Raw genomic sequence first — 12,831 nt, 5'->3', positions numbered from 1 at the left:
TCATTTGCTCTGACTTTGGGAACTCTGTTCTTTCCGTACCTTATTCTATGGAGTCTTGCTTTCCTCCATATCCCTTTAAAAGGCACCAGTGTTTAAATTTTGCATCGCACAGCACCCTATGTGCAGTGTTTACCTGCAAACCCTTCCAGTAACCGTGAAGCAAGCACTGCTGTCCTTCCTTATCAACAGAAGCTCTGAATAGGACACCTTCCCTTAGGGCTGGTTGGTCCCACCAGCCAAAGACGAACTACAGATTGTGGTTAGGGATTGGACTGGCAAAGCATTGCTAAGAATTAAATCTCTGCTGATAGCGTTGAATAACCCTCCTTTTCCTTCCTACAGACTTTATTTGAGTAACTTCAATACAACTATAATTCCTCTAACAAATGCAGGTGCACGGCACTATTTGAACAGTAGAACTGTCATTACAATTCTTTAAGAAATTATCAATAACACTGAACTTCTGCAACACCCTCTGGAATGCCCTACCTCCCACCATCCGTGGCGAGGACTCCCTCACCACCTTCCGCAAAACACTGAAAACTACCCTCTTCACATAAGGACCGACACATCAGCACAAATACTTATCATTAAGGTTTGTAATTTACGCCCAAATGCAATATTTGTAACAGTATGATTTCCTGTACTACTCATAATGTGTCAACAATCGCTATCATATGTACCATGTAACTAAGTTATTGCAAGTAACAGCGCCTCATGCCCCTGGGCTGCTTGCGCGCTATATACATTTAAATAAATAAAATAAATAAACATCCGACCTCCAACATTTGTTAGAAAGCGCTACATTTCAAAAACACACATTTTGGAAATGAGCACCAGAATAAGAGCAGGCAGGCAGATGAAATGAAATCCCCCGAAATGGGCAAATTAGCCAACTTTTAAAGCAAGTCTTTAGCCGATTGCGTTATTACGTGGGGCTCCTTCTGGGGAGCGTACCAGCTTTACGTGAAAGGCTGCTGCCTTCTACAGTAGCAGAGACATGTAATACAGACTGGGAACCTTTCAAGAACAAGCCACAAGGCCAATATGGAAGCGTTTAGAAATGTAACCATCTGTGTGATCAGGCAATTCAAAAAAAACTTCTGAAAACCAGTTGACCCAAAGTGTTGAGCAACAATAAGCTCATGTATGCAACATTATAGGCGATCTATTGAATAGGCTTTCTCCTACGTCACTCAGTGGTTAGTCCAGAGCACAGCTGCAAAAAGTGTAATTAATCTCTCTTTTGCTGAAGGGTCACGTAAACGGTTTGGCCTCAGTGAGTGAGCTGAGCCAATAAAGAGGCAATCTATAAGTATATTTGTGAAAGTGTGTTTATGTCTGGGGTTGGCTCCAGCCCCATAAGCGTTTGTGGGCTGAAAGTTGTGGCACATGGACGGCATACCAGTCTGGGGTGTACTGGCGAAGATGAAATCTGACCAAACCCACCTATTTGCCCTATACAGGGCGGGGTCGGTCGTTGTGCTACAAGTATAGGCGATTTCGGGAGATTATAAACATAAACAAGATTATAGCAGTCCCCTTCCCCCCAACGTGCAGATCAGTGGTACCGCTAGTTGTAACGATCACTAAATTAACTGGTTCACTATTTAGTTTGCTAAAGTCAGGTATCTGTTCATATGCATTTGAGGATATAAATGGGTATGTAATGTGAAATTTCCGAAGATTGGGTCTTCCTCCCAAGTACTAGACTGGAGACCACAGATAAGTTACTAGTATATTTAGCACCTACCCCGCACCCCCTCCTCCCCCCCCCCCCCCCATGTACACTTGTAGCAAAGGAAGCAATAGCAGCATGCTGTGTGCATGTTCTGTGAGGGGCAGTTGGTGGAAGCTAGCTTGGTGCAACCAGGGTGGTTTCTGTAATCTGGGGGTTGGCTGTTTACAGGTCACATATGGTTACAGTGTTTTGGTGAGGGCCATGTGAAGTGCATGGCATTTTCAACTGTTTAAAGTTGCAGTTGGTCAGAGCCATGTAAGGTGCATGGTATCTGCAACATTTTGGTGGCTTTCGTTTATGGAGGGAATCAAGTCAGTGTAGCATTTTTCACTGTAGCATGTTCACCTAAAGTCTTGCCCACCTGGCCTTCCCCAGCACTTGCAGCGGGTGGGGGGGGGGGTGGTTTAAAGAGGACCTCTGGCCTAGGCATGTGCACAGGCCTGCGCTTCCTTTCCCTTCCTAGCACTAGCGCATTCTGCTCCGACCGCCACTTCTCCCCTTGCCCGCTAAACTTCTTGTCACTGCACTTTAACGATCCGAATACCACAAGGCCCAGTAGGACTGCTTTGTTATTCTTTATCCATTTGCTGTATAGATGCATTATAAATACAATTCCAAAGTGTTCAGAGGGGTGCCATTCCTTCAAAAAGGAGTTCAGTGTACCTTTCCACCCGATTAGGGGCCTTGTTGGAGGTAACAGAATTACAGTCGATTGTCAAGGCTCTGAAAAAACCTAACGGGAGATCATACCACCAACACATGCATGCAAGTTATCATTTGTTTTTGCAGCAATTATCCCCGGAGGCAATTCCCTCATTTCTCAGTAAGTCCTATGGAAACTCAGAAAGGGACTGAACCACAACTTATACAAATCAGGTGGAAATGCTCCTTAACAGTAGCATTCACCAATTCCTCTTGGTACTGCTAATGACTTTGAAGACAAGGTCCAAGTGTATCCCTTGTGGCCCGTACCCAACTTGCAGCCCAAAGAGAAGATAACAGATGCACATCATTCTTCGGCCCTTCATCACCATCGTCGATGCATCGTAGATATGGGAGAAACGTTAGTCCCTCAGACAGACATTCAAGCCATACCCAACTGACGATGTGGAGGAGATAAGGTAGTCAATCGAACAGGTCGACTGATTATGACTCGAGAAGTCAATGAAATCACGACATAAGCGCAGACATGAAGCAGACGGGCATCCATGCACAAAGTTGCACGAACCATGCGATCGTTAATTGCAGATACACAAAACAAATGCTTAGGAGACACAGACAGAGTTACACATACATACCCTTTTGCCAGAGCTGAAACCGCAAGATGCCAAGAATACATTTACTCAGCTTGCACTTGCTTAATCGCGACCAACATGGAAAGTCATAAGAACAAGGAGGCCATGGGTACACTAGAGTAAATGAAGAAGTGGAAACAGACTTCGAATATGTGGAAGAACTGACAGCCTGATTCTTCTAAAGGCAGACAGGCTGAGCTTCCAGCACAGGCAGTGCACACACTAGCCAAATAAGAGCAGCAACGGAAGTTCACCAAGCAGACACCTACAAGGAATATAGTTTAAAGTCCTCAAAACTACAAGCAGGAAAGCTTCATTTTGTGGTCTCTACACATTACCTGGAACAGCAGGACAATGCGGTATCTGGACTTTCCAGAGTTTCCAACTAAACCCTTTCCATCGAAGGTTTTGCAACTATTTTTTTTCCATCAAATCTGTGTGTGGGATAAAGGGTTACTTTTGTTTGGGGTGGGTTTTTAAAGGTAAAAAACGGGGGGTGAGGGAGAGGTTTGTGGGGTGACACCCAAAAAACAAAAGCCACACGCATACATTCGATGGAAAAAAATGTGTTGCAAAACTTCGATGGAAAGGGTTTCGCTGGAAACTCTCGATGCAAAGACCATAAATTGGACAATGCCTATGCACTCATAATGGAGGGAGGAAGCTGTTACCATCAAACCAGAAGTGAAAAGATAATGACTGCAGGGTTAATAACTGAACCTACTCTCTCAGGCTTAGGTGTTCAGGGATGGCAACATGATGAAACACTGCACCTCCGTGTTAGTTCCCATTGCCTTGAGAAAAGGTCCACCCAGACCGATGCCTGTCTATAGTCCCAAACCGGGGAAGACAAGTTTTATCCAATCCTCAGTTACCTTTCACGTTAAGACAGTATGTTGCAGTAACCAACAGCTTATTTACTTTTCTGCAACTATGTATTTGTTGGACGTAGAGGTGGTCCTAGGAGTAGCCATCAGAGATGGTGTTTCAATAAACCCCTATACATGTAGTTTGCCTAAACTGACCAATCCCCATCCGGGATAGGTTCTGGGGTACGTAACCTGTTTTGTGACATTACTCAGGATTAAAACAGGGCAACATGTTTGGATGAGTGCTCTGGAAACTATATGCTGTTCTAGTGTGATCCCTGTCGTTTTTCTTGGATAGAGATATAAAGTGTTGCCCTATGGTTGAGTCGCTTGTTCTTGTGGCAGGGATTTTGGGCCCCCATCCCCACCTGTCCCGCTGGTAATCAGGGTAACTGCTAGCCGTTTCCTATACACCTGCAAACTTAGTGAGGCCATATGAGTTGGTTAGTCCCCCTCCCTTCTTCAATCCAGACTTTAGAGGAAAATCCTCCCATTTACCCATTAGACATTACCCCCATAAATACGCTGGCGGTATTACCTCCTGTTGAGCTTACACTAGGGCGACACGCTTTTTGTGAAGGCCACAAACATAAAAAGGAGTACCACAGCAGAACATCCAAACTTTGTACATATGCAATATTTCTAGGACTGACCTGCTATCCTACATATGAACTGTGCTGCGTCGATTTTTAATGTAAGCATATCATTAACAGATTAGCTTTTGCACCAATTAATATTACAAGCTTTCCTATGCATTTGGTGTTGTAACCAGTCGTGTCACAATTAGGTAATGCGTTTGGTGGGTACCTGAAAAGTGCAGGGTTCATGCCCACCCTGGGATGTCAGAGGGACACCATAAAATAATGTTTGATTCCAATGTTTGGTAGAATTATAATTGTCGTCCACTATAAATGTTCAATAATTATGTGCTGGAACGCTAGTGGTCACTTTCCCACTTTATCCAAAAACCGGGACAGTGAACAGCTGAGACAGGCAGGAGGGGCTTAGGGATGTCAGAGGGCCCAATTCCAGGACTGTCCTGGCAAAACCAGGACATGGGACGTCTGGTCACCCACTTTACACCGCCATGCTGAAATACGGGTTTGGCAGTATTATTCCCAGGGTATTTCCGTGGAAATACCAAACTAGTACTTTGGTCTTCACAGTGCCACAGATTTACCACAGGTTTATGAGTGATGCAAAAGCAGTAGGAATCCTCATTCTTCAAATCGCTGGGGCTCCATAGGGATTGTCAGATTAAAGTATTTATCGCCATCTACGTGCAGGAATTCAATATTCAACCAACTCTGGTCTGAATTGAGTAGTGCAGGAAACAGGCTATTTTTCCCCACACTGCTGAACTAACAATGAGGCTGAAATAATTCGGGAGTTACATGGGAGGGCCGGACTTGTGGCAAGTGCTTTACACCTCCAAAGTCGTTATGAGGACCAATCTATTTGATGGGGTGGGGTGCCAAGGACATAACACTAGTAAATTAGGAGGGAAGATTAAAAATAAGTAAGTCTCCTGATCGTTTCCCCAAATCTAGGAACAGTGAAGGATGTGGAGTAGTCTTGCAATCTAGCCTCAACGTGTTCAGCGTGCGACTAAACTTGCATTGCAAATCCAACATCAAGATTCAAAAGATATGCACCAACCCATACACTATACCTATAAGTAGGTCACACATGTGGGTAGATTGCAGAACTATCGCTGTACGGAGAGCATAGCCAACTTCATAAGAACTGCTAGGGACAAAATCGAACGTAAACACAGTACGCATAGAGCACAGTACAGTTACACTGAAAATCCCAACTAGTAGCAGATTTGACATTTTATAAGCTGGAGCGGATCATGTCGTGCTAAAAAACGATGGTGTGGAAGGTTGTCCAGAGCAGTGCCAGGGGTTCAGAACATTCCACCCATTACTTTTTTGGTTATAGTTGGTATCCCTGTGTGAAAGGGGGGTATGCCCAGATATGGGTCCTTGGCTCACTGCGCCACATGGGACCAAGCTGCACCTCACAGTGTGTGACTAAATATAGTATGCAAACCGTGGGAGTATCCGAGCAAATAAACTCAGTCGTCCTGACTCACGTAAAGAGGCATGTGCTAGCCCATCCTGACCCAGACCAATTAGCTGCTGGAGTATACAAGAGTGGTCACCATTTCCCAGCTGGGTGGTACTCCCAACAGCCTGTAAAGTATGAGTTGCCTAGTTTGAACACTCCTTCATGGTTTGCTCAATCTACTAAATCGTGCAATCAACACAATATACAAATCTATACATATCTCATCAAGAAATGTAGATTCATGCATTTGCCCAGGAATAGGCCTCCAAAAAAGCATGAAAGCAGGGACTCAATGTTACCGTACATTTATTTGAATACCATTTATCCTAATGAGAATTCATCGAATCCATTTCATCGAAAATGGTAGGTGAAGTGGTATCTGTGTAATGTACAATAGGTGGGTTGTGGGGGTTGCATGCATGCCTTTCAATTTACCATGCAAATGAAGGTTTATAGAAGGTCATGTCATTTACCAACTCTCCCTTCGCCCGTAGTTTTCACAAGTCCCAAACGCCACAGGCCTCCTCTGCCCACTCTCTCATTTATTATTTTAGCATGAAAAAAAAGCAAAAGTCCTCACGCCTTAGCGTCAGAAAAGACTGCAGCTTCTTACCCAGAAGTGCGCGTGGCAGTTGACCATCATAGTCCTCTCAATGAGCTCGTCAGGGCACTCTAGTAGGTGATGCCCAGACACCACACCCGCATTGTTTAGCAGCAAGAAGACGTCTCCCACCTCCCGGCGGACCTGCTCTGCACACTGGTACACACTCTCCCGCCGGCCAACGTCACATGTATAGGTGTAAACTTCCAGGCTGCGACAGGGAATCACCTCTTCCTCCTCAACAGTGCCCCCGAGGGCAGCTTCTGCCACTGCAATGTAAGAGATGTGCAGTCACTGAGGCAAACTGTACCCATCACAGAAGTAAACAATTTCAAATTACCAACACACTTGATTTGGCACGGTTATACACAAAAAAGGCAACTTAATGTCTTCTGTCCGCGAAGAAAAGATTGAGCACAAAGCAAAGGGAGAAGCATGCGAGAAAATATGCGATTCAATCATTTGAAATGTCATAAGAAGAAAATGCCCGATAATCTGCATTGGAAGGGCAAGGATCCACTGTGCAACAAAAAAAACTGGTTCCTGAAAGCAAACCACACCATGCAAAGAGAACAGCAGACCAATCACATGGAAAGAGACAAGACAGACAGACGCAAAACTAATTATTTTTTTTTTTTTTTTTTTTTTTTTTTTTTTTTTTTTTTTTTACAGGCAACGTTTTCCAAATTACACGCTAATGCACTCCATGAAATAAACAACAAAACTCATTGTTCCCCAAATATTAGGCCATTACTCTGACCAATAGAAAAGGCATCATCGAACCAAGTGACGCTTGCATGCTTAAAACGATTCCCTTCAATCAGAGCGTTACAATCCACGGAAACGGTGTTCCATCTCTTATGAAAAGCCTCGAGTACAATTACTATGTCCTTTTACAGAAAGGCATCCAAAGGACTATGATCAAGGGAGAGATGAAGGCTGCGTAAACTCAAACTCAACACTGTATGAAGAGAGGCGCGAGGTCTAACAGCTGCTGAGCTGGAAAAGGGCACACAGTGCCTATCCGAGGCAAATTATTACAGCCTTTGGATTAGTAAACCACCTAAATAGACGGATAGACAGGTGTAAAAAGAAATAACTAAAGACATTTCCCGTGATAGGAGTCACTCAGAGCTCAAGAACACTTAGCTCAAGCAGGGCATCCAGTGAAATGAAAACCTTACACCATCCCACCTTGAAATACCCTCCATCCATAACGGGACGGAGCTCAATAGTTCCGTCTTCTGTTTGACTCCATCTCTGCCACTCCATGGTTTGTAGGTGCAAACACGGCCAACCCAACGTACTGTATGAAAGTAATAAGGATTCTCACTCCAACGCCGAATAAATGCACAGATGTGAACATTGGCCAAATGGTAGCATAATTAAGAGATGGGTACGAACCAGGAGATGCAGCTACTACCACAGGCTCTCGTTCAAGAGCAAAATGGGCTTACCCTGAACTACAGCACTCCTCCCATCGAATATTAGGGGCGTGCATAGAAGGGATGCCTGCCAAAATCCCTGCACCCTATGATGAGCTGGGAAAGGCAGAAAATATTTAAGTCTGCTCCCTGAAACGTACCAGTATTTAAGCCAAAGGTGCACATAGAAAGATTTTGAAAGCATTCATAAGCGCGTCACTGTTCTTAAAATGTTAAACCTTTAAGTGTGTGCCAGCTTAAATGATATTTAAAAAGTGGGTTCATAAATTAACCTAAATAGTTCTGCAAACTGATAATTTCAGTGCGGATTCGAATTCTGAAAGAAGAGATGAAGCAGTCAAAGCTGAACTCACATTACCGCTATAATGAAGATGCCCATACTGAAGGTGTGCTTTCATGCCATTGCAAAACGATGGTCATTGTGCCGCGATGTGCAGTCTTTAGCAGGCATTGCTTATATGTGTACGCCTTTTCCGAGTTGTTGTAGGCTGCACAAAATTAATTCTCCGCTTCACACTCCCTTTGAGTGGAGATGATAGTTTTCTACTCTACACAATCTCAGTAAAAACCTGGAACCTCCCGTTCTCAGTAAAGTAGTCTATATAAAATAAGTTGGAATAATCTTAATGTTTTTCATGGGGGCGTGTTGCGCCAATTAATATACAGCTAATATGGAGGTCAAAGTGACCACCAAAGCAAAGATACGCACCGTCTAACGGGAGTGGACGATGGTATCAAACGTCCCTCTAGTGTAGGCGGGACGTACCCGTGCAGAGTCCGGTGTTGCTTTTATGACAGCATCAGATGCACGGCATGACATTTCAGGTGTCTTTCCAGCAGATAGGATTTTGAGTGGCATGCACGACGCGCAGTACGACTATGTAAAGCAGACGCACCTGTGCGGCTGCCTACGGCACTGTGGCTCGGCAATTAAGTTCCATGACCGAAAGAATGGGCAAGTCCATAACATCATGGTGCATTTGCACAGTACACGAACTAAACAAGAACTTTAGTTATCAATCGGTGCGATACTGCCTCGGGAAACTAACGGCAACACGCTTCAATTTGAAATGCTCATATCAAGTGTGCATACAATCAACCAGTTAAGGGGGGGGGGGGGGGGTGGTGTGCAAAGTAATATTAGCATAGCGAATGCATCGAGCCGCCAGTCAACACGTGCGTTTGTGTTCGTGACACTTGGGGAAAACAGGAAACCTAGAACGCACGTAATTGACGTGCCCCTGCACTGTAAGTTCTACACTGCAGCACAAGCGTGGGTGCCTGGGAAGAGTGTGATCCTGAGAGTCAAGGACTGCCTAGAGAGATAAATAGCTCAATAACTCCTCTTTAAAGCGCTATTAGCTTGGTTTACGTTTCCCACCTCTGCGGTAAAATTACAAATGCGCTATGTGCCAGGTACTGTGACTTGCTACAAAGGGAAGGCGAGGAGAGCTGTCCGCAGAGTGCCTTATGCAGGCAATAAAAAGGACCCGCAACTAGCACTGTGCAGAAGCTTAAGGTGGTGGCACTATGACAAGCAGTCCTATTGCAGGCTGAGAGAGCACCGTGTGACTGGTAGCGGCATGTCTTGCCAAGTGATACTTGTCACTTCGACTATTACTATACCCCGTTTCAGACAGCGAGGTCTCTCTGGAAAGCAGTGCCCTGTCTGGCATGTGTGCATTGAGATCGGCGGGGTGCTTGGAGCACCACTGTGCGGGCCATCTCAACGCATTGTAGTACTCCGTTGGTACCACAGGAAAAGAGTCCGAGGCGGGCAGAATTCTAGGGAATAGGAACCCCTGCGGTAGTCTAGTCGACATGAAAGTGCGCGGCGTGCGGATGGCAGAGTGACTGACTCAAAGCAGGGCAACTGCGTGTGTGTACAGTGTCCCGTGTGGGCAGCAGACTATACAGAAGAGAGACACTTTGTAGATCATGTGCCCTGCGAGTTGCGTTCGTCCTATGTATTCGGAGAGAGCATGCGAGTGGCGGGGTGTCTAAATGTGCAGTGTGGCTCGCAAAATGTCATGTTCGTTTTATGGCATGCCAGTGTGTCAGTGCCATCAAGAGTGCTTAGTAGATATAGCGGGAAAGACTTCTGTGAGGTGGTTAGCAGTGTACATTCCGTGCTGTCTGCGGGTGGCATTGCCCCCTCGGGAACACAGTTCATGTGGGTATAATTTACCTTGCCGCTGAGCGTCGCTTGCCTGGATGTCCCGGTACACCGCTCGCACCAACTCGGCCGTCTCCTCGTTACTCTGGCTATTGATATCCCAGAGTACAAGCACTGCCCGGCGCCGGGCCAGCTCCAAGGCGAAGAGGCGGCCCAGGCTCCCTCCGGCACCCGTCACCAGGCACAGCTGACCCGCCACGCTCTTCTCCCGGGGCCGTATAAACCAGCGGCCCGCCGCCTGCACGAAGGCCCAGAGCACCTTCAGGGTGACCAGCAGCAGCTCCAGCAAGATGTTCATCCCTGCAGACTGACGACGAGTTCTGGAGCCCCCTCCGGGTACTGCGAGGGTAGTGTCTAGTTCCCATCCCAGAAACGGAACGGACCATAGCAACGCCCCGCCTGCTGTGCTTCACGTGACGTTGAACCCGCCCACTCTTTTTCACGTGACCAAAACACGCTCCGACTGTCCGGTAAGTCACGGGCCCCACGTGGCCACTTCACTGCGTCATCTTTGCGCGAGCGGGAAAGGCAAGTTGTGAGACAGCTTCGTGGCAGGGAGCTGATGAGCATGGCCATTCCAACCTTACAAAGCGAATTTGGTTTACAGTTAGTCTTAAAGATAATACGTACTTGATTGTCATTTTAGTGGAGCAGAATGATACGGGCTGCCCGGGAGGAGGGCATTTCATTATATTTTGGGGAATTTTTGGGGACCCACACATAACAGTGTGTAGTGAATTGAAGCACTCTGTAAAGCTTTTTATATGAGCTTTCATTAAGGGCCCCGGAGCACAACACCGCCGGGAGGCACTGAATGTCAGGGGCGTTGCTAGGGGGGGCTAAGGGGTCTATAGCACCTGATCTTTTGGTTGTAGCCCCGGATAGAATCTCAGGAGCTACAGCCAAAAGACTAGCTAGCCCCCAGTCCCAACATCAGCTTAGCCCCTGGTCTTTTCCAGACCTAGCAACTCCCCTGCTGAATGTAATGGTCTAACTAATACGTCATTGGAATCTCATTACACACATACATCCCACATGTATACGTTCCACTGACAATGATGTCAGTGACTACATAACATCTCCCTTCTTTATATAAAACAACAATAGGAAAATAAGAAAATGGGAGGGGAGAAAAGAGAAGGGAAAAAAAAGGAGGGTAAAAAGAGTATGCTTCAAACCTTGACAAATAGGTAAACATTTCTATAAAGTACTAAATAACTGAAAAGGACACATGTGGCATTTTCAAATGCTAATAGTAAAAATAGTCCTAATTAAAGTTCCGAATCATTTTCCGGTTCCTCTTAGATAATCCCCCATTTAAAGCTCCACCACTTGCATTACAGGGACTATTGTCAGACTCTCTGTTCGGCTGGACAGGTACTCCTACTACTCCTGGATCATCATTCGCCCTAGTGCCCAAATTCATGAAATTGTCTTTGTACACCTCACTAGGTGTTCCTGGATTAATGTCTTTGTTCCTACTCGTGGTTGGTCTATTGAAGTCTTTCTCTATTCTAACCAGATCATCACAAGACCATCTTCTCCCATCCTCCAATACCACCGAGTTGCCATGACAACTCTTCACCCTTTGCAGTGATCTAAACCTGGATTCACCTTTGAGTGTCTTTTTTGGTTCTCTAATGCACACCCACTCTCCTTTGATCAACATTTCTTTCACTCCATTCCTGGAGTCTTAATAATCCTTGTATTTGACCTGTTTTTCCTTTAAATTTCTTAATATCTGATCCATATCCAATTTTGCTTCACCTGTGTCCATGAAAATCCATGCAGGTCTCAATCAATTGGATGCAACTCTGCCACACATCATAGTGAAAGGTTCAACATTGGTGGTGGAGTGCGGAGTTGATCTATATGCGCATAGGGCTTCTTTGAGTGTCTCCACGGGAGGGCGTTGGCCATAGCCAATTGGATCACACTCTTTACAAATGTAATCGTTCTCTCTACAAGTCCATTAGAAATCGGATGGTACAGGGAGGTTGTTACATGTTCAATAGCTCTATCTCTAAGGAACCTCTGGAATTCTAATGATGTGAATTGAGACCCGTTGTCTGACACCAACTCTTTGGGGTCTCCTTCACTATTGAAAACTTCTGTTAAAAAGCTTATGATTTTCTCAGTGGTGATGTTTGCTTCTGATATTCCCCACTCTGCCCATTTCGAAGTGTAGTCCACAAGTACTATAATATATATTCGGACCATTTCAAGATTCTCAAATGGCCCCATGACGTCTATCGCCAACTTGGACCACACATTCTTTGGAGGCTCAACTGGTTGCAATGGTGTTTTCCTTAAAACTCTGGATTTGTCACTTGCGGCGCAAGCAGTGCAATTCTTGACCATTTCCTCTGCCTCCTCCCACTTGTTTGGCCACCAATAGTTACTTCTTATTCTGTTTTTCGTTAAACTCCTTCCTAGGTGCCCCTCATGCGCCAGGTTGAGCAATTTCCTTCTAACTTGCACAGGTGGAATTACACGATCACCTCTATAAATGTGTTCCAGATCCATGGATATTTCTTCCTTGATTTGCACAAAGTCTGCAAGGTCTTGTCCACATCCCTTCCAGTCACTAGCCATGGCCTTTCTAATTTCTTGCTGTTCTGGATCAGAATT

The 12,831-nt window shown here is 45.4% G+C and overlaps 1 protein-coding gene across 1 annotated transcript in view; it reads right to left on the bottom strand.

Annotated features, from left to right (window-relative positions):
• The window catches only part of RDH10 (retinol dehydrogenase 10), a 184,593-nt gene extending 174,000 nt beyond the window's left edge, over positions 1-10,593 (bottom strand). The window contains exons 1-2 of the mRNA XM_069621212.1: positions 10,213-10,593; positions 6,592-6,848 (exon numbers count right to left, since the gene is read on the bottom strand). Of these exons, the coding sequence (XP_069477313.1) occupies positions 6,592-6,848; positions 10,213-10,498 (543 nt within the window). The 5' untranslated portion in view covers positions 10,499-10,593. The remainder of the gene's footprint in view (positions 1-6,591; positions 6,849-10,212) is intronic.
• Positions 10,594-12,831: the final 2,238 nt, after the last annotated feature.

This window comes from Ambystoma mexicanum, chromosome 5q, assembly GCF_040938575.1.
Source record: "Ambystoma mexicanum isolate Mex_15411 chromosome 5q, UKY_AmexF1_1, whole genome shotgun sequence".
Lineage (NCBI taxonomy): Eukaryota > Metazoa > Chordata > Amphibia > Caudata > Ambystomatidae > Ambystoma > Ambystoma mexicanum.
This window is presented reverse-complemented; position numbering and strand designations above follow the sequence as displayed.